Source organism: Neospora caninum, chromosome X (assembly GCF_000208865.1).
Source record: "Neospora caninum Liverpool complete genome, chromosome X".
NCBI classification, from domain to species: Eukaryota; Apicomplexa; class Conoidasida; order Eucoccidiorida; family Sarcocystidae; genus Neospora; species Neospora caninum.
The window spans coordinates 5,943,715-5,964,772 of NC_018396.1; the positions used below are offsets into that span (position 1 = coordinate 5,943,715).

At 60.0% G+C, this 21,058-nt stretch overlaps 1 protein-coding gene across 1 annotated transcript; it reads right to left on the minus strand.

Annotated features, from left to right (window-relative positions):
• Positions 1-1,019: 1,019 nt before the first annotated feature.
• On the minus strand, positions 1,020-18,542 carry NCLIV_051750 (conserved hypothetical protein; the record flags this gene model as incomplete). The annotated part of the gene is made up of 13 exons (XM_003884728.1): positions 1,020-1,136; positions 1,694-1,834; positions 2,054-2,308; positions 2,539-3,411; positions 4,042-4,138; positions 4,683-5,419; positions 6,147-6,585; positions 7,045-7,124; positions 7,639-9,129; positions 9,658-9,990; positions 10,484-11,903; positions 12,166-17,700; positions 18,010-18,542. The coding sequence occupies 13 exons, from the start codon at positions 18,540-18,542 to the stop codon at positions 1,020-1,022; spliced, it is 12,051 nt and encodes a 4,016-aa protein (XP_003884777.1).
• Between the last annotated feature and the right edge of the window lie 2,516 nt (positions 18,543-21,058).

A 21,058-nucleotide genomic window follows, 5' to 3' on the forward strand; every position in this document is an offset into this window, starting at 1 on the left:
GCCTCTTTGTTGGCGAACCTCCGGAATGCTGATTTGCATAACGCTGTCCTAGGGATTCCAGTCTCTTTCTGCGTTTTTAGCCACTGCCGCGAGTTCATGCGCAACGATGAACACAGCTGCGAAAGGCGGTCCTTTGTGGTGAGAGCGGAGCGCGTAGACAGGAAAGCTGCAGCCCCGCGGCACTCCCTAGTGGGGCAAGGACCGGGAAAAACGTCGGGAGTAGCTTAGGTCCGGGCACAGTGTAGAAGAGACACAAAGAATCGAAGGACGGCTTCAAATTGTCGAGCAGAGACTGTTGAGTGTCGCTTCAGAGAGTGGAGACCGACAGCGCGGCTGGGGCAAAACCCTCGCACTGAGGTTCGACAGAAACCGACAAAACACTTCACGTGACGAAAGAAGAACGACGATAGTGGAGATTGTCCTGGGGATTCAGAAGGCGACAGGCACTGTGTCCGAGACCCGCACAGAGCGTATTCCTACGTACAGGGAGAATCACCACGGCCTGGCGGAGAAGCCTCGCAAGGCCGACGTCTCCACAAGAACGGAAACTGGTGATCACGGGAAAGCACGCAGCGCAAGAGCTGAAGAGAACTAGCGGCGAAGAAGGAGGAAGCAGACTCTGCAACAGCCGAGCCGAGTGGCGAAACTGAAAGGCGGGCCGCGAGACGGGAGCGAAGAGACAGAGCGTTTGAAAAAACTCGAAACGTTCCGGAATCCACGAGACAAAAAGAGCCTAACATGGGCCAAGGTGAAGACAAGCGAGCAAAGACAAACCTGTGAAATCCCCCAAAAAACGAAAGAGAGGAGCGTCACCCGCAGAGGCGAAGGAGACGCAGCGGAAACGACTGGAGCCTTGCGGAGAGGGCAGCGGAGCCGCTGTACTGCGAAGACGCAGCCCCCCAAAAAGGGAAGAAAAAGAAAATCCTGCGAACACGGATTAAGAGACCGCGAACGCCAACGGCATCAGATCACCAGAACCGTTGCCTTTCTCACGGCGTCGCAAGTGCAAGGATTTGGGATCATAGGACACGCGACGAGGTACACGCCGCCGAAGAGGAGAGAGAAGCCGAGACGACGGGAGGTCGCAGAGCCAGAGCAGTGAGTGACGCAGCGTCACGGTCCACCATCCGCGCTGCCTGCAAAAAGCAAAAGGGGAAAAACGGAGAATCGCCGCGTCGTGCCAGGCAGATGCAGCGAAAGAGCCGACACGCGAGAGGCCAGTGAGAAGGCGAGTCGAGGCGCGCGCGCAGGTGAAAAACAGAACTGGAGTGTTCGATAGGCGACATGAAGTAGGAAAGCGAGGAAGCGAGTCTTCTACAAAGCAACAAGACAGGCGATCTGCTTCTCTATCTCTCCCAGACCTTCTCCGCTTGCTCGCCCCGTGTGTCCATCTCGACCCGCGTCTGGACGCTACACGGGTGTGTGTTTTTCACGCTATTCATCTCAAGACTCTTTGCGGATCGTTTGAGAAACGACCGTATTTAACTGCTACAGCTCTCGAGGGTGAGTGCCTACATAAGAAGCAAGTCAGAAAAAAATGGTTCCAGGCTGGTCGGCCTCGGAGCCATGCAGCGCTACGGCTTCCAACGCACGCCTTCACACACTCGATCGCGCTGCCTCTCCACACGCATTTCCCCACCCTGCAGCTGGCCTCTTTGTGACAGAGAGGCACAACTCAAAAACGCAGCCGCACCTTTTGATAGTCAGCCAGAATTTGTCCGAGTTCCCGCAAAAGTCTCGCAGCTGTCTCGCTCTCGTCTTCTCGCCCTGCGTTATTGCCGGCGCCCCCGCCGCTGGAAGGCCGCATACGTATGTCTTCGAGGCGCGCATGCAGCTGGAAAAAAACGACAAACGGGGAGCACAAACAGTGGAGGGGCGAAAACGCGAACGACGCACGTTCACCGAATCACGGGCCGTTTCCAGAAGCGAGGCGGGAGACAGCAGAGAGAAGAGCGGGACGAAGGAAAGGCAAACGGGGCTGGGCCCGAGCAGAGAGCAGAGACGAGTTAGGACCGCGGCCGAGGCAGAACAGACTGAAAGGGTTGGGTGTTACCTGAAGAACGAGAGGGAAGCTCAGAGCGAGGAATGTCATTCGGAAGGCGCCAGGTCTCCCCGTAGGCGGCAACGACGCGATCCAGTCTGCCAAGGTTCCGTCCGTCGCAGCAGAGACGGAAGAACGCGACCGGAGCCGGAAGCGCGAGTGATGCTTCACGAGGTTGAAGGCGTCTCCGAGGCGGTCGTCTCTGAGCAACTGCCCGAGAGCCTCCACAGGGTGGCTCGGCAGGGAGGCTGCTCGCAGGTATTCAAACTGGAAAAAAAGGGAAAAGCAAAAAAAAAGGATAAGCGACGGCGCCCGCAGAGACAGAGGCCCTCGTCTGGCGAATACTCCGCGGGAGGAGCGAACCACCGGGAAGACGCGAGAGACAAAAGCATGCGGGTTACAAGCCGGCGGAGACGAAAGGTGACACTGCTGGAGCCCAGCATTCGCAGAACACGGCGACGCGGCCCGCGAGGGAATTTGGTTTAATCAAGGCTTACGACAAAAGATGGGATCGCGTGGGGGAACTGTCGCGTGACAGTGTGCAGCTCGCTCAGCAAACTTGCATGCAGGCGTCGAGTCGCACCCTCCTCCTCGACTTTTGCCGGGGACCTTCCGCCGGTGAATCTGAGAGCTGTCTGCGTGAAGGGGTCAAGCGTCGCGTTTTCCGAGGGTCCGTCCGCGCAGGGGAAGGGAAAGGCTGCCACTGGTTCGCCGAACACCCCCTGCGCTGCGTCAGCCTCTGCGGTTTCCCGTCCAAGTTGTGAAAGCGGCTGCAGCCAGGGGTGAGAACGCAACTGTTTGTCAACTCGAAGGAAACGAAGGTGGAGCTGTTTGACCAGTTCTAGCCAACACGAGTAGGCTCCTCGCCGCGCCTCTTCTTCCGTCGTTTCTTCTTCGGCGCCGTGCACACTCGTGAGGAAGGGGTCTGCGTCGGCGTCACTGGCGAACGCTTGCCCGGCTTCTTCGTTTTCGAGATCTGCGCGGACGCGCTGCCGATTCGAGACGCGGTCTGCAGGCTTCTTTCCCCCCATGTGCCTTCGCTCCCCTCGCCTTCTCTCTTCGGCTGCATGCGCCGCGAGCAAGGAAGACACCGACAAGGAGGTCGAGTGGAATCTGCTCCTCCCGCCCGCGGCCGACTCGCCGCCGGGGGGAAAGAGCGCGGCGGCGCGCCGTGTCGACGGCGGAGGAGACAACGCAGAGAACGGAGGCGACAGGGAAGACGAAAAGGAGAAAGAAGCCGGCGCGAGCGGATCGACTACGATGACGTAGGTCCGGAGAATAAAACACACGAAGGAGAGGAAAGGCAGAAGGAGATCAAGCTCCAGATGACTGGCGAGCTGGACGGCGTCGGCCAGGCGGCCCGCGAATCCCTGGTGCAACCCAACACCGCAAAAAGACAAGAAAGAAAACGTGCAAACGAAAGCGGCCCGAAAAGGGGGCGAACCGTGTCGGGCAATTATCGTCGTGCATGAAAGTCGGTCCTATATATATATATATATGTTACGCTCTGGAAAGAAATCTGAATGGAGATAGGCCACACGAGATAGAGAAACGGATGAGGGGGGTTAAACTGGGAGGAGAGCCGCACGGACGGAGAAGGGGGAGAAGGAGAAGACGGGTGGCGAAGCGCTGAGAAGGACGAAACAGCGTGGAGAGGGGGAGGGCCCGACACACGAGGGGATAAAAAGGAAGAAACACACGCGAGGGAGTCGAAGACACGAAACGGCACATAAGCGTGAGAAGCAGAAGAAACAGAGATGAAGATGCCCCGGGGAAAGGTGACTCGGAGATAAACGGAAACGAGAATCCGGAAACGCAGCATCTGCGCGAGAGGAAGGACGACGCCAAGAGAGGCGGGAGCAAGGAACGGGAAATGAAGAGTCAGCGCCGCGGACAGTGCCTTTCCCGGAAGCGTTCCGGACAAACACGACAGATACCTCGGGTGTGCCGAGTGTGGACTTGAAAGCCGGCTCCTGTTCGCGTTGCGCCTTCCAACGTACCAGTTGTACCACGACTTCTGCGCCCTCCAGGCTCCAGGGCTGGTGGCTGAAGACCTCGGCCGCGTCTGTCGTCTGGGAGAGAAGCAGCAGGCGTCCTCTGCAGAGAGAGGAAAGGACAAAGCGGGAACACATCGAACAGGAAGGGAAGCCGTGGTGCCAGCGAACCGCCGCCAGACATCTCGTCGGTTTACCGTCATATGTGGACTTTGGATAGGCACTCAAATGCACCGATCTCTACGTTATTCTGCCCGGCAAGGACGAAGGAAAGGACAAAGGAACGAAACAGGAAAGATGAATGTACACGCGCAAAGACAGAAACATATATATATATATATATATATATGCATATGCATCCACAGGTAGAGCGATGTGCGGATGCAGGGCGTGCGACGGGCGGGGCATGTTTCAAGCGAGACGGGCAGTTTTGAACTCTGTTTTTAAGAAGAGGCAAGCACGAGAAAAGAGGTAGACGGCTTCAAAAAGGCATTTACCACCTTGTTCCGTACGGCGACTGACACACATCCTCTGCCAGACACGGGATCGAGAGAGGTGACCTCATCCCCCCCCTCCCAAAAATCCCCCGAGCAGAAAAGGCAGGCGCCACCCCACGCTTGCATGCAGTTTAGGTGACGGTGCCGTACCTGGTCAGTTCCACAAGTTTATTTAAGAAGGTCGTGGAAAATGCATGCGCCTGTGCTTGGGTTCGACGCCCCGCAGCTGCGGATCCCTCGTCATCCACCAGGAGTGTCGCCGTCGCCGGTACAAGCTGAGTGAACGCGGGCGGCTGGTTCGCGGAAGAGCTGCGTCGCCTGTTTTCTTCCGTTTCCTCTCCCTCCGGGGTGGCGCGTGCATGCATCGCCGCAGCGGGGGATGGAGCCGCGGAGAGAAACGAGGCTTCAGACAGAGCGGATGCGCGCGAAGAAGGCGAGGAGGCCCAGAGGTCGGGGAGGGGTGACGCAAACTGGTCAAGGTTCACGGGCGTGCTCTCGTCATCTGTCATGTCTTCGCCCTCGCCGGCTTCGTGCGGGTTAGGCGCAACCAGTACACACACGTCGCCGACGGAGTCGGCCGTCGAGCCCGAGAGAGAAGGCGTGAGGGGAAGAAAAAGCGACGGAAGCACGGGAGGAAGAAACAGAAACGAAGACGACAAGCAGCACAACAAGTTGCTGCACAACGTAAGGTCCTCGAGCACGGCCTCCAGGGACACTGCCGGATCAAACACGCGCTCGGAGAAGGTGGAATGAGAACGCGCGACGGTCGCTCGATTCCCGGATGCGGCTCGGCTCTGAAGTTTGTGAGGCCGTTGGATTTCTGCGCCTTGCCGCGAAAACAAAAAGCATGATCCAGCGAGAGACGCGCGCTCCGTCCCGGCGCAAGTCTAAGGCACACAGACGCAGACACATGAAAAAAAGAGAGGGGACCAGCGCCGAAGTTCACGTGTGCACATCGGGCGACGACACGAAGGGACAAGGCAGACGGCGACGACGGAAAAAAGCGCAACGACAATCCAAACACAAACGAGAAGTGCAGGTCTGTGGATGCTCCGCTTCCGGGCGGCGGCGGCGACCAGTAGCCGGAGCGGGGAGAGGGCTTTGAGAGCTCGCACCACACACCGCGAGGGCAGAGGTGGACGGTTCGCCGAAAAGCGAGAAGACGGGAAAGAGGAGAGAAAGGTGGAGACCGAGGCTCCTCGAAACGAACAACAAGAAGACCAGAAGAAAGGATGGAGGGAGGAGACCACACAGGAAGCGGAGACGGTGAAACGGGAGCGTGAGAAACGCGAAACAGACGAGGAACGTCACTGCTAGGGAATCAAGTTTTTCTGGTGCCTTTCCGTGTTCTCTTACTCGGAGAAAGCGTCCAGCGACACGAGACAGACGCGCATGCTGGGCCGATAGCGAGTTGGCTTCTGAGCGTGCGCCTTGCTGGCTCTCTGCCTCCTCTCTGCCGTCGCATTGGTGCCGCGTGTCACTCCTCGTCCTCTCTCCTCGCCCTGTCTCACTGTCTCTCCCCGCTCTCTCTCGCTCGCTTCTCCGCCGTGTCCCGGCTGTCTCAGCGTCCACCCGGCCTCGCCTGTACCCCTGCCGTGGCTTCCCCTGCCTCACGTCGCCTGCCTCTCTCCCAGGCGCGTCTCCGTCCTCGCCCTCGGTGCCGGTCTCCATCAGGCGCTGCAGCTCGCCAAGCCCCAGGAGGGTCCAGGAAGGGAAGTCGAGCTCTGCAACTGCCACGGCGTCCTCTTTCGCGCATGCAGAGGAGAGCGCGGCGGGCACGGCGGCGGCGCCCGAGGCGAAGGCACCCCTTCCTCGGTGACCCGTCACACTGTGAAGGTGGGCGTCTGAGAGCCTCGCTAGCCCCGGAGACGATGCCGCGCCCCCGTAGAGATACCCAAACACCGCGTTGAATGTCGGGGCCTCGCCAGCCCCACACAAAGGAGACAGGGGGCTGTGGGGAGACGACCCCGGGAAAGAAGAGAAGAAGGAAAGGAAAGAAGAGGGGCACGGAGTTCGGACGGCGGGCGCCGAGACGGGGGAAGCACACGACGCTCTGCGGAACCAAAAGGAACACGACGCACACAAGAGCATGCAAAAGGCTGCAAGAGAGGCAGAGACAGGTTGTCTTTGTGTGCTGCCTGTTTTCCCGACGGTTGTCGAGTGTGAATGACACATATGTGCGCATGCACAAACCGAGGGCGGCATGTCGTTGTCACGCACGCTTCGTTCGCGACGGTTCTCGTGTTTCTTCGGCAAGAAGAAAAACACACCCGTTCGCTGTGCGTGTGTGTGAGAGTGCGCGGCAGTGGCTGCCACCGCTTCTGGCGTCCTCCCGGCTGTTTCGCTCTTTAAGCAGACGCGAGAGGGTCCCACGAACTACGACCGGTCTCCGCGGCGAAGGCTCAACAGGGGTGGGAGGCGAGCGCCCTCGCCAGCGAAAAAAACACTCGAAACAGAGACAGCGGCAAACGATCGCAAAGACATAGAGGAGACCTGGGCAGAGCAAACTCACCGAATGGATGCCGCGTGAAGGAAGGCGAGCCGCACCGCGTCTTCGAACCGAGACGAGGCCAAAAGATCTTGTTTGAGAAGCTGAGAAACGGGCAGACAAGTTCTGGACGGTATACAATAGATGGCGGGACGCGACAGCGGGCGCCAGCCGAGAAGAAAGCGACAGGAGTTTCTTCCCCCAAGTGTCAATACACTTTTGCATGTCGTCTCCAGTCTCCTGCTTCCGTGCGCTTCGCGCTCCATGCTTTCTTTCGCTCGGCTGTCGTGCCGCTCGCGGTCTATCCGCCCTTGGCGTTGTTCTATTTAGGAGGCACACCAGGAGCAGTGTTTCGGGTATGCAGTTCTGCCATGTCTGGGCGCTATCTGCGCGTTCTTTAAACTGGGTATTTCGCGGATCGCTCTCGCGCTCTGACCTGCGCGGCCAGCTAGGGACAGGTAGATAGGGGCATCTGACTTTCCTGTGAGCGGACAGAAACCCGCGGTCTGCTCTCCACAAATGTTCCGCCCATGCCTTCCCCTTGTTCGCCGTCGCGTCCAGGAAGCGGCTGCGCTCCCGGTCCCACCAGCCACCCTATTTGTCTGTCTCTGAGCCTACCTCGTAAGCCTCCCGGGCGGGCCCCGTCGCTGCATGCGTCGCCAGAGCGGCCCTGAAGAGAATCTGATCGATGAACAGATTGAGGCGTTTCGTGCATGCGCGCCTGAGAGTCTCGAGAGAAAAGTCGGCAAGTGCTTCTACTTCGGCTTTCTTTTCGACGAAGGCTGAGGCCGGCGCGAGTGAGCGCTGCCGATCCCTCGCCGGGTTTCCCGGCTCGGTTCGATTGCCATCCTCTTTGCCTGGGGAGACCGCCCCACCTGCTTCCCACGATCCGCGCCTGCTCCTCTCCCTGCGCTGTTTCGTCTCGTCTTCCACAGGCGCTGCCCCATCGGCCTCGTCCTCCGTTTCGTCTCTCTGCGGGTCGCCTCTTCGAAGCCGCGCCCGAATGACGAAGGCGAGGATCGCCAGCACGCCCGTCTCCTTGCGCTCAGAAGACAAACGGGGAAGGATTTCCAAGGCCCCGAAGAGCTGGCCGCAGGCAACGTAGGCGAGAAAGAGTTGGTTCCACACTTCGCCCTCGAAGGCCGCTGCGACGTTCTGGACAGGCCCCGGAGAGCGAGTTGGCGACGCGTCCCGGGAACAAATTGGCGAGATCAGGGAGTCAGGGTTGCGGGGGAGAAGAAGAGATTCTCTGGCCTCTGCAGCTGCTCTTGCTGCCGACTGGAGAACCAGAGCTTTGAGAGACGGCGAACTCCGTGTGGCGACGGCGGAAGACGCCCTGCACTGAGCGACAAACGCTGAGGAACAGGGAAAGAGGGAAGAACAAGAGCCTGGCACGTGAAACGCGTCGCGTCCGCGGGGGCTGCCTGGAGTCTCTGAAACGGACCACGACGTGGCGGTGGGGTTGTGGAAGCGTGAAGGAAGAAGCAAAGGAGGCGGTGACGCTGTAGGGGAGGCAGCGAGAGATGGCGTGGCGGAAAACGGGAAAAACGCGTCGAAATGCCGAGACAGGCGCAGAAGGAGAAGCGCCTCGAGACTCTTCACGAGAAACCTGTCGTCGGCGGCTGGTGGACGCTGGTTCTCGCCATTCCTCAAAACACTCACACAACATCTAGCCAGGAAGCGCTCTTCTTCGTCCACGCTGTCCTGTTCCGTTTCGGAGCGGGCTGCGCTCGCTGTCGCATGGCCGAGATGGCGTGTTTTTGAGGGCGAGCAGGGAGAAAGGACGCGAAGGAAGGGGCGTAGGAGAGACGCGGAGGCAGCGGCAGAAGGGGCTGCGCAGAGAGTTGAGGCGGTTTTCTGGAGAAGCGAGAAGGATTGGCCTGTCTCGAGCACAGCGCCGAGAGCATGGCTGTGCACCTCAGATGCTGCGCGTCCCAAGAGGAGGAAGAAAACAGGAGGCGAAAGGGCGAACGAGGGAGACGGCGAAGCGGAGGGGTGCGCGAAGAGAGATACACTCGTCAGCAGTACCCAGATCTGCAAAGCATGGGCTGCCACCCGATGCTCAGCGAGAGGGGACTGCGCGAGAACCGAGGCGAGGGTCTCAGATGCCTGCAGGCGTAGGAGAGGAGAGAACGCAGAGAAGAAATAGAGACAAGGATGAAAACGAGGAAACGGCGGACACCACGAAAACGTGTAAGAAGCGACGCAAAGCCAAGGAAACAGACACAGACAGCGAAGCAGGCATCGCACGGCGCGAGGAGACGAAATGGTCAGGAAGCAACGGGCACTCGAAGCGCAGAGGATAGGGCGAAAAGGCAGACGCGACGAGACGCCCAGACGAAGGCACGGGCGAGCAGGCGCGAGAGCGAAGCTCGCCTACATCGTTCCGCCACTGGGCAGTCGAGTGGATTCGCGATCTGCCAGCAAAAACCGGTGCGGTCGCAGCTGCGAGCTGTTCCCACACCGCGCAGGAACCAGGCGAGTGGCAGCAAACGGGCAGGGAAATGCGAACGAACAATGAAACCAGAAGGGATCCCGCAAACGCCCAGAGACAGGCAAAAACACACATCCACCGACGAAACATATGCAACGAGGTGGAAACACGGCCAGACCAGAAATATCGCCAGCGAAGGTTACCTCGGCTCTCGCGAGAAGCGTCGACGGCAAGGTATGCTGGCAAAGCGCGCGAAGGAAGAAGGCGAGGAACGAAGAGGTGTCAGCTGCATCTGCGCGGGGAGAGGATGTTTTGGTCTCTGTCGGGTCGGCTGCACAACGTGAACCGAATGAGAGCTCGGAGTCCTCTGCGCCTTCCTCTCTCTCGTCGTTTCCCCACTTCTTCGCTCTGTCTCTCGCGCTCTCGGTTCTCTCTCTGCGCCGCATAGTGGCCCGGAGAGCCGCCGCGTGGCCCGCGCGCCAAACGTGCAGAAGCAGGAGAGGGAACGCGGGAGAGAAGGCAGGAGGAAACGCGCACTGTGAAGCAGACGCACAACGCGTTGCGGGCGCACAACGGCGAGCAGCCGATGTACAGCCAAGCGACAAAAACGCGTCGGCTGGAGAAGACGGCCAGCGCGCATGAGGACGGAGGCGAAACGCAGCGACTAGACCCGCGTAGACGTGGAGCTGCATACACGGGGAAAACGAGAGCGAGATATTTAAAAGACTGATGTTGACAGACGGAAGGGGAGCGCATGGACGAAACGAAGAGACCACAGTCGGAAAGAAGCGAAGAGCCACACAAAAGGCATATATGACCGTCGCCTACAAGCGTGGACGCACAGACATATCTTCACATCTACGAAGGCCTATGTTTGTATCCGAAGGACGAAAACGGTTTGAACCCTAGAGCTCCGTTCAAGACCGCGGCGCGGCCTGTGAAGCAACATGAAAACCAACGACAAAACTGCCCTCAAGGCATGCGCCAGGAGCGACAGAAAGCTTCTCTGAATCACGCTTCGCTACTTACTGAGCCGTCGATGCTTGTCTGAAGCGCGTGCAGGGACTGGTTCGCCGCCGCTCCAGCGCCTGGCGAGGTTTCAGCTCTGCCTGCGGGCGACGAGGAGCCATACGAGCGGGGGGAGAAGAAGCCGCCGGGCGACGCATCGCTTCGCGGCCGTCTTCGCTGGGCTCGCTCACTGTCTCCGGTGCGACCGCGGGTGTCTCCATCGGCGTCCTCGGACGTCGCAGGGCCGTGCACCGCTCGCCGGGACTCCAGGCCACCAGAGACACCCAACGAGACGCACGAGGTAGGAGAGGAAGAGCGGGAAGCGTCGCCGCGCAGAGCCGACCTCCAGGCTTGGGGGTCCGCTTCCAGAGAAAAGGCGTTCTTTCTCTCGAGAGCAGGGTGCGGGCTGCAGATGTGTCTCTGTTGCCTTCCCTGAGCCTGTGACTCGGGACTGCAGTCCCTACCATCGCCGGTGGCCAGGTGCGGGTCCCAGGACGACGCGGGAGAGCGACAGGGATCGAGCGAAAGGCGAACGGCGAGGCGAAACCTTTCGTTCTGCTCGAGGGCTCCGGCCGTGCCGATGTCCACGGGAGTCCCCGACGCAGCGAGGACGGCCGCAATCGCCCAGTCCGTGCTGGCTGCGAGAGCCGCGAGAAGAAAGTAGGAACCGACGACGGCGCTGCCGAGCGCAGGGCCCACCACGCGTGCTCCGAGGCGGGAGAAGGCAGAGAAGATAGCATCTTGGTACTCGGCAGCGTGGCTGCGTCCGCTCCGAGCCTGAGACGGCGCCGCGCGCCCCGAGTCCCCACGCGGCGACAGCAGCTCCTCCAGACGGCTGGCGAACGGCGGGTTGTCCAGCAGCCCCTCCGAGGTCGTCGCGGCGCACGCGTGTTGCCTCGCATGTCCCGGCGCCTCTCGTGGTCCCCTGGGAGGCAGCGCGACGGCCTCGCCGCTCGGCAGCCCCCGTCGAACAGGTAGGGCCGATCGCCCCCAGCAATGCCCACCCACGCTCGCGAACGGGAGGAGAGACAGGCAGGCGTCGAGGGACGAGGCTGGCGACGGACCGGAGGGCGACGCCGAACCGAGTTCTTTTCGAACAGAGGACGGAAAGAGGGAAAAAGAGAGAATGTGAGCTGCGCCACTTCGGTAGAGCGACGGCAACACTCGGTCGGAGCAGCCCTGCTGGGAGGAGACAGCAGCGCGTTCCTGGCCACTCCACGAGAGCGGAAAGAGCGACGGGAGCGGCGGCGCTACACTCGCTAGGTCCAACCCGGGGGCCGGAGACTGGGGAAGCAGCGGAGGGGCGAGATGCCCGCGAGAAGGAGACTGGCGAAGAAGCGGCGAGAGCAGAGCGTCAACCAAGCGATTCACACGACTTCTGAAGACCAGAAAGGCGTCGAGAGGAGACTCTCCCTCGGCAGTTGAGGGGACGTCGAGCAGGCTGAAAAGCGCAACAGACGCAAACTCGACAAACGGACGAATGCGACCTGTGGAAGAGGAGACACCACGAGGCTGGCAAGGCGCCTACGATAACAAAGCCTCGGGGGCAGGGGGGGGGGGGGGCTGGAATAGAAGAATCGACCCACAAGAAGAGAATCCACTATTTGTATGGAGACAGAAAAACGAATATCCGTGGGACCCGCTAGACCAAGAATTGAAGCGGGCGGGTTTTACGATGGAAGCCCTGTGTCTCACGTCCTTACCTTGTATCGGACTTCAGCAGGCGCAGTGCCGATGTAACGGAGGAGCAAGTGCTGAAAAGAGCACACCGGGTTTGTCCACGATTCTGGCGGTTCCTGTCTTTCGTGCTTTTCTGGCCGTCTTCGGCGCCTTTCCTTGTGTTGCTGCTGGGCGTCTCCCGCTGACTCGTCCCGCTTTCCCCTCTGCCTAGAACGCGGCGAAGAAGGCTCTCAACGTCGTCTAATCTTGGCACCCACAGATCATGGATAAGCCATTCGTCTTCTGTGGCGCTGTCATCGGCGTCCACTTCACGTTCTTCTCGGCTGCCTTCTGTCTTTCCCTTTTGGCTGTTGCTCCAACTCTCCACGACACGTGCGAGGGCGAGGGAAGCTTCGAGTCGGAGACACCCGGCGAGCAGAATGCGCCAGGAAGGCGCAGACGAGAGGCGAAGGAGAGTTTCAATGGTTCGCTCGATCTCTCCTTCACTCTGCGCGCCTGGGTGGCCTCTCTGGCGGTCTGTTCCCCCTTCTCTGCTCCCCCCTCCAGTCCGAGCCCGGTCTTCTCGCGCCAGGCCACGGAAAACAGAAAACGCCGTTTCAGGGACCTCGCGTATGAGGATGCTTCTAGGCCACGTCGCATGCGTGTCTCGTGTGAGAGGCGATATCCCGCCCGTTTCGCGCTGCATGCACCGAAGAAAAAAACGCTGGAGAGCAGACAGATGCCAAGCTTCCAAAACCACCGGGTTCTCTTCATTCGCTTCCTCGTGGTCACGGCCCGTCACATGGAGCTCGTCGCCGACTGTCTCGTGTCGAATTTGATCTGTAGCCTTCCGCGCATCGTCAACCGGAAACAGAATTTGACGAGCGTGGACAGCTGCCGAGGCGACTGAGCACTCGGGAGGGTTGAGTCTCTCTGTTGCCGCGCGCTCTCTCGCTTCAGTCACTGGCAGTCTTAATCTGCTGGTGCTTCGCACAGCCCCGTTCTCCTCGCCATCGTTTTCGCTCTCGGAAGCGTCGCGGCTTTCACGCGCAGCCTGCAGCCCAGCCTTCCGACGGCGCGTAGGCCGCACCGAGACGCCGCCCCGTGAGGACGGGGACGAAGAGCGACGCGCCACGCGCTTCTGGACTGGACCGGGTTTCCCGGAGGGTTCGGGCTGCGCATGCAGCAAGAAAAAACATTCAGCGAGTGTGGCTTCATCTGGGATCCTGCTCCCTCCCTCTGGTTCCCCGCTGTCGCCCTCCGGCTGAGGCGTCTCCGCCTCGCTTTCGTAGCCTCGTTCTACACCACACGCTGCTTCGATGTCTGGTGAGAACCCTCGGTATCCGTTTTCGTCGGTGAGTTCTGCGCTCTCGAGACCGAGTGCATGCGCGTCCTCTCCAACCGCACGCGCCAGAGAGGCGAGTTGGAGAAGAATCGATTCTGGTAGAGACGTCGCTGGACGAAGCAGGGACAGCGAAGCCGCGAGGGGCCCGAGGGGGGAGAGAAACGAAGAAGTCGAAGGCGAGGCTTCACGGCAAGTGGACGAGTTTTGGACGACAAAGGCGGGAAGCGACGAATACGAGAAGATCATCGGAAGCGCACACGCCGTCTGTGTACCCTCCGGAGCAGAACACACTTTCGCGGCTTGGCATCTTCCCCCACCCGCCTCAATCCCAGCCTTTCTGTCCGTATCCAGCAAGCCTTCGTCGCCTTTATCCCGACAGTCGAGAATCCTCTTTTCTCTCTCCAGCTCCTCCCACCAGACCCGCGAGGCGCCCAGAAAGAAGCCGCCCGCCTCAGCTCGCCCAGACACAAGGAAGCGCAGTTGCTGGGCGTTTGACCTTTTCCATTTGCACGAGCCTTCGCGGTTCTCGCCAGCGACCGACGCGCACAGCGGCGCGAGCGCGGAGGAACCCGCATCCAGCGTGTCCACCAAGAATCGGCAAAGCACGATACTCGCGGTCACAGCAGCCAGGAGCGGATCAGCGAGGAAAGCGCGCTTGTCTTCTCGCCTCTGTGGCGAAACGGAACGGGACCGTGACCAAGAATGAGGAGGCGAACGAGAAGACGGCGAATGAGAAGGCGACGAGTTTCCCGACGCACGACCGCAGGCACACGAGTCGGCCCTCTGCACCGTGAGGAGGGTGACGCCCCACAAAAGACGCTTCAGAGAGACAGACTCCGGGATCTGCTCCACGTCGTGGGGATGCGCCCGGTCACAGCGCGCTTGCCCCGGGTCTCTCTGCTCGGCGCACAGCAAGAACTGACAGAGCGAGGAGGCGGAACACGACGAGCCGCCCAAAGACGAGTCTGAAGGCTCCAAGGCTCTTGCGACCCACGCCAGGAGAACCGCCGCGGCCCGCCACCGGGAAGAGACTGTCCCGGGAGCCGACGTGTCCGGCGCCGCCCCCAAGGAGACCAGTGAGCGAGACCGGAGCGACCGCAAAGACGCAAGGAGGTGTTCGAGGCGAGCGCGACACGTCTGGGGACTCCAGATACCGCCGCTCGGCGGCTCCGGGGCGGGCGAGTGCGCGAGGGGGATGCGGAAGGCCGAAAGGGAAGGAAACGCGTTCTTTCTCCAAGGCGCCGAAGACGGGAGAGGAAACGCATGCACGTAAGTTCCCTCCCGACCGCTACGGCCCATTCCCACCACATGTCCCTGTCGAGAACTCTCTTCTTCACTGCTTCCCCACGGAAGTCGCCACAGGTGCGTGTCGGTCAGCAGCCACTGTCCCTCTGTTTCTTCCCGCGCTTGAGAAGCGGCGAGTGTACGCCCCACATCGCAAGTCGTCCTCCTTGCCACTGGCCATCGATTTTCGCTTTGCCTACCCTGCGATGCGCCTGCTGCTTTGGCACCATCGCTGTGAGAAAAGGAAATGCATTCGACGTAGGTTAAGGCGCATCCGGCCGTGCCCACAAGGCACGACTCAGAAGCCTCCTCCAACGTCGCTTCGCGGTCGTCTGCGTCTGCCTGCATCTCTGTGGTCTCCGCCGCCCGGCAGATGCCCCACACGCGCCATTCCAGCAGGTGGCTACGGCCCCGGCTGTCTACCACGGCGATCCACGACCTGCGTTCCGAGTTTCCCAGACCCTCTGTCTCTTCGCCCTCCCTCGCTCCCAGGCGCGCGTTCTCTGCAATCAGCAGTGTTTCCACAGGGAAGACGGAGCGCCGAGAGGTCGCGGCAGAGCCTGGCGAGAAGCCAGTTGGCTGTGCGGTGTCCCCGTCCGGCTGGCCGTGGCCGAAGCACGTCGCATAGTCGCCCGGAGGCGAGAGCCGCAGGACACGCCGCGCCAACAGGGAAAATGAGGAGCGACCAGGAGACACACCGGCCGAAGAAAAGGGCGACGAGTCGGAGCGTGAATGTGTGGGGACAGAGTCGAGTGTGCAAGAGACGCCAATTTGCCAAACACAGATTTCCGCGAGGGTGGCGGAAAGGGAAAACGGCGCGTCTTCTTTCTCTTCACTCTGCCCGTCAAAAGCACGAGCCGACGGAGAGAGACGTTGCGCACGACCGTGTTCGACCTCCGAACCCAAATGGTGCATGTGTGCGCCTTTCCTCCCGTCGCCTGCAAGGTCAGGCGCACGGCTGTCTTCGTCCGGCGCGTCACCGCCCCGGCATTCTTCGCACGTCTTTGCCCCGTCCAAGCTCTCGCCTTCGTCGCCCGCCCTCCCCGTCTGGTGACCCACGGGGCCGCAAGTCACCACAAAAATGGTGGCGCACGCAGACGCCTCAAGACTCGGCTCAAAGCCGCAAGATGGCAAAGGGAGAAGCGGACTCGGAGCCTTCGTTTCGTCCCTGCTTCGCCTCCGAAAGAGACACCATTTACCCACTTCTCGTTTCCCCCCCTGATGCTGTGCGAGTCGCCCGCCGCCCAGCCAGCCCTCGAACCCGGCGCTGGATGGCGCCAGCCGGGCCACAAACGTCGCACGCGCCCAGATGCGTCTCGTGTCCGCCACGTTCTTCTCTAGTCCGCGCCCTGATTCCGAGACGGAGCTGCCACGACAGAGGTTGTCTTCGCGGCCTCCACGTTTTGAGGCGTCGGCTGGTGAGCAGAAAGGAAGCGCGCGGAAAGGCGCAAAGAGACTGAAGACCCCTGCCTCCCCGTGGGGACGGCTGTGCGCAGAAGCGACTCGCGGAGGAGGCAAAGAAAAGGGAGCGGGAAGCCAAACAGCTTGCCTGTGCGGGCGCCGAGAGGCGCATGCAAAGGTCTCGGCCCCGCGCCCGTCTTCTGGGGCTCCGCTGGCTGCGGCTGCAGTCGCCCCTGCTGCTTGAGAAACGCCGTCGGCGTGCCGTATCTCGCCCATCTCGCCTTCTGGGTCGGAAGCGCGCACGAGCGCCGCGTCAAGGCGCCTCTTTCCAGACCGGGCGCCGCAAGGGCTGCGTTGCTCCGTGGCCTCTGTGCCTTCGAAGTCGTCATGGGACTGCCGAGGGCGCTTCCGACTTTCTGGCCCGTCCCCGAGGCCTTCGTGGAGATCGGCAGCTTGCCCAGCTTCGCCCGCAGAGCCCTCGCAAGCGCCCATCACGAGGAGTCCCCAGCAGCCCAGGCCGGGGAAGGAGAGAAGCAGCGATCGGTCATCGACGACAAACAAGTGGCTGTTGGCGGTGAGGGTTGAATGGGCGTCGCCTGGCCCACTTCCCGCTCGTCTCGAGGCGTCGACGCGTGCAGGCAGCGGGGAACTGGCGCCCCCCACGCCCCACGAGGAACCGAGGGACAGTTCAACATCCAGAGACGCGGACGCGACGTCTAGCAGCTCACAGACAACCGAGACGCCTGCCTTTCGCGTGTCGCCCGGGGCCTCGTCTCCGTTTGACTGGTCCCCGGAGAGCCGCCTGTCTTCCCCCGTCTCGCCCGCCCTCCGGAGGCGAAGTCGGACGTGGTGGAGCTGTCGATCTGCGGTCACGAACGCAAAGACGACAACTGTCTCTTGGCTCGAGTCCCTCGCCCTGTGAGCCCCGAGGCTCCACTCTTGTCGCGCTTCGTTCACGCCGCCTGGGGGCCATCTGCCGGCTGCACGTCGTCGCGCAGGTTCGCGCCTCTCCTGGCTGACCCGTTTGTCGATGGGTCTTTTGATGGAGACGGCGAAGGCGGGGCGGCTGGGCTGTTTCCGGCGGTGACACAGCGAAGGGAAGCGAAGCGGGAAAAGCCCACGCCACGCCGAGGGCTGAGACGAGGCAAACGCCGCGAGGGATCGAAAGAAAGATTTCTTTTCACGACCGGCGAGCCTGCGATTCGGCGACTGCGGCGCACATCTGGTGCAGCCACGCTGGCCTTGAGAAGTGCTGAAGGGCGTGGAAAAGACACCGGCGTCAAACAGCTTTCGCGAGGCTAGCGGCGCGGGCACCGGGACGCGCAGCAGGAGCGGAAAGGTTGGAGCGAGGGATCGTTGACGCGAGGGCATTTCGAGCTGGATCGGCGCGTGAGAAGGGCCGTTTGAGTTGCCGGAGGTTCGACAGCATGGCGAGTCGGCAAGAGGGACTCGGTCAGTGAGAGGCGAAGCGGAGGCGGGCGCAGAGACCGCGAGGATTTGGACAGACGGGGACGTGTTGAAAACCTCGAGTGTCGACGCGCGGAAGACGCTGAGACGCGAGACAGAGAGAGAGAACCACCCTATTGTGTGGAAGAACTGCATGCGCAGAGACAGGACCGATGGAGAGAAATTGGCACGCGCCAAAGCCATGCCATTTGCAGGCGCAGGCGTGTGTGTAAAACGTGCGATGCGTACATGCACATGCCAGAGGCTTGCATGTATATATACATATATACATATATACAATTATATATACATAGCTATATATCTATATATATATATATATAGAGAGAGAGAGAGAGGTATGCTTGTTGATGTCGTTGGCCTTTTGCGAAGTGTCCCTTCGGAGTTGACTTACCAGGTGAGATGTGCACTTAAATCCGGTACATCAATTCCTCGGGCAATCCAGACGCCTTCTATCGTCTCCTTGTTCTCGTCGCCTGCTGCGGTGTCTTCTCCTGTCTCTGCGTCTCCCTTCTCTCTGTGTTCCCAGCGAGGAGCGGACTGTCTCGTGGGCCGAGGCGTCTTCTCTCTCTGGTTGGCAGAGGGAGAAGAGAGACGGCCTGCATCACCCGAGATAAGGGGCGAAGCGCCGGTCGTGCAGTCTTCTGTTTGGCCTACATGGAGCGCCGCAACGCCCGCAGAGAATCGCGTTCTTCTGTCTGTCCCGCCTGTCTTAGTCTGCATGCCGTCGCCTGTGCATGCGGCGTCTATCGGCGCTCGGCGTCGCTCGGAATCAAGTCGGAGATCAAGTCCTGAGGAGGAAGACGAAGAGGAGATACAACGACAGGAAGAAGAGAGAGAAGGAGACAGGACTGGAGAAGGGAAGGTGCCCAGGGCCGGGGCAGTTACCCCGCCGATAAGGCCCGGAGAGTCGACGAACGAGGCCATGGTTGAGCGAAGAGAGAGAGAAGGGCAGGGCTGAAGTGAGGAGAGACCTACAGATGCGGAAAGGAGGGAAAGCTGCAGACGAGGCGAGAGATCAGAGAGAGCCTTGATCTCGTGGTTTCATCTTTCCGAGCGCGGGGCGAGAAAAAGTTGCAGGGGCGATGCGAGGGGCTGCGGCTAACCGCGAGAAAGGCGAGAGAGTAAAACGACGGGGGAAAGACGCGGGAAACCACCGGGTGCATGGGTTCCGCAGGAAAGGAAAAGAGAAATGCGCTGTGTAAATGCTTGATCTGGACTTCCGTGGTCACTTGGCTGCGGTGAGATGAGGAGAGGTCTGGGGGGAGGCCGCCATTTGCATCAACAGAAAAGGGGACAGCGAGGAAGCCGCGAGAAGGAGGAGGAAGGATGAAAGGGAGAGCAGTTTAGAGAGAATTGCGAGACAGACCCATGGAGGCATCCGTTTTCTCTTTTTCTTTCGCATGTCCACGCCAAACATTCAATCTCCTGCCGTGTGCATTCCCAGACACTCCGCGCTGAGGGCTTGTACACAGGACGTCGTTGCATGCGCCAAGTCCCTCCGTATTTTTTTATATGCACGCATCTGGTATATCGGAAAGGGTTGGAAGGACGGCAGAAAAGACCTGATTCGTTTTTGTCTGAGGCTAGAATTGCAAACACATTTGGAACTACGCCTAAACAGAGCGGGAGAGCGAGCTGGGCAACCCTGAATGTCAATGCATGTCCACAGAAGAGGCCAAGCCTCTGTGCATCTATTGCTGCGCCGCAAACAAGCCGGGAAGGTTTGTACCGGTTTTTCTGGTTAACGAGAAGACAGAAACAGTGCCCAGCCGAACACGTGCTTTTTTCCGCCGTGGTCAGTGAAGAAGGAGCAATCCGCGCCTTTCTTCTAGGGCGAGCTCGCAAAGACAATCGAGTAAATAACACGAGTGGAGAACGAACGTGGAGGGTGGAAGAGGCAGGCGACGCGGGTGCTTTAGTCTCGGTCGCAGATGCCACGCGGAACCTGGAAAGAGAAGACTTCTCCTCTTCTCCCCGTGGAATATATCCGTAGCATCTCTACCAGGCACCTTCAGGTGCGAAGGAGTATCCACTCAAGTGTAAACGCAGCAGGAGGCGCCGTTCCAGTTTATGAAAATTGGAAAGGTCGGTATCTCCACACAGACATCGGACACCGGCCATGAGTGCAGAATGCCCACATGACGAAGGACAGATATCGGCAGACGAAGGACTGCGGATGACCGTTTAGTGGTTTCCTACGCTTTCTGGTGCGAACAACGAGTTCAGGGGCCTGTCTTGGGCGTCTCCACCGGAAGCGCAATCAACCAATGCAGCGGACGGAGATGAGCTGTTTCGTGTAGCAACTCTCTGTGCAGGAGCGTCTTCATATATATATATATATATATTGCCGTATTTGAACAACCGGCATGTCGTAAGATTTCCAACATGGCTGTAGTGAAGTTTCACTGCGCTAAACTGTACAGATGCTCGGAGAGCGAGTTTGCACAGTTGTGTTGGCGTGCGAGAGAAGGATTTTGACTTATTTCTGGACTTTCTGCATTGCTTTTCCGACAGGTGTAGGTGCGAGCTCATCAGAGATCGCGACATCACGAAATGTAGCAATGCTAGGAATGCCTGTTCCTTGACGGACTCCTGAATCAGTTGAAACCCGAAATGGAGAACGGCAGTCGTGTTTCGCAGGACGCGTCGCGAACTCGCCCGCGCACATGCGTCATGCCTCTCACATTCGGGCACAGCTGTGGCGCGAATCGGGAGAGGGTGAAAAGCCGCAAACTTTGTTGCTTCCGTGGTTTCACAAACTCCGCATTTCCTTGTCCGACTCGAACGCGTCACTGTGTTTGGGCTGCGTGCCAGGGAAGGCGAACACAAGCGAGACTGCCTCACTTCATCGCCAGATCCGCGACGGGAATAACCCACAGTTGACTCCTTCAGCGTTCCCGAAAGTGTTTGTGATCTACGGTTTGGTTTACACAAACACAACACTTCAGATGTTGCAGCCACCACACTGAGTCGGGGCATCTAAATCTAGTTTAGTGGTCCTGCGAGGAATCGCTTTTCTATATGTCACCAGCCGTTGACTGACCAAAGGAGCCCTCCGGGGGATTAAACGCCGAAAGGCCATCCTAAACAGCGGGCTTTCTGTCTCCACTGTAACGAATACGCCGGCACTCGCTCACACGCTAGTCTCTTTTGTGCAGTTGGAGACACACAGCGCGATTCCCTTCCAAAAGCATGAAACAGCATCCAGCTCCTCGTCTCGAGATCACGTATTTCTGCGCCCCTAGCCTCAGTTTCCAGGCGCAGCTAGAATTTGCCTTTGCTTCTCCGCTCCCCGTTATTTTCCTAGTCCGGTCCAGGGATCCTGGCGTCTCTGGACGGTCATGAAACCATCCGAAGTGTCTCTCCTCCCTTTCACGTTTTTCATCGCGTGTTTTCGTCCTCCCGGCACTCTCGAGAAAAATCCCTTTCCAGCGTTTCTT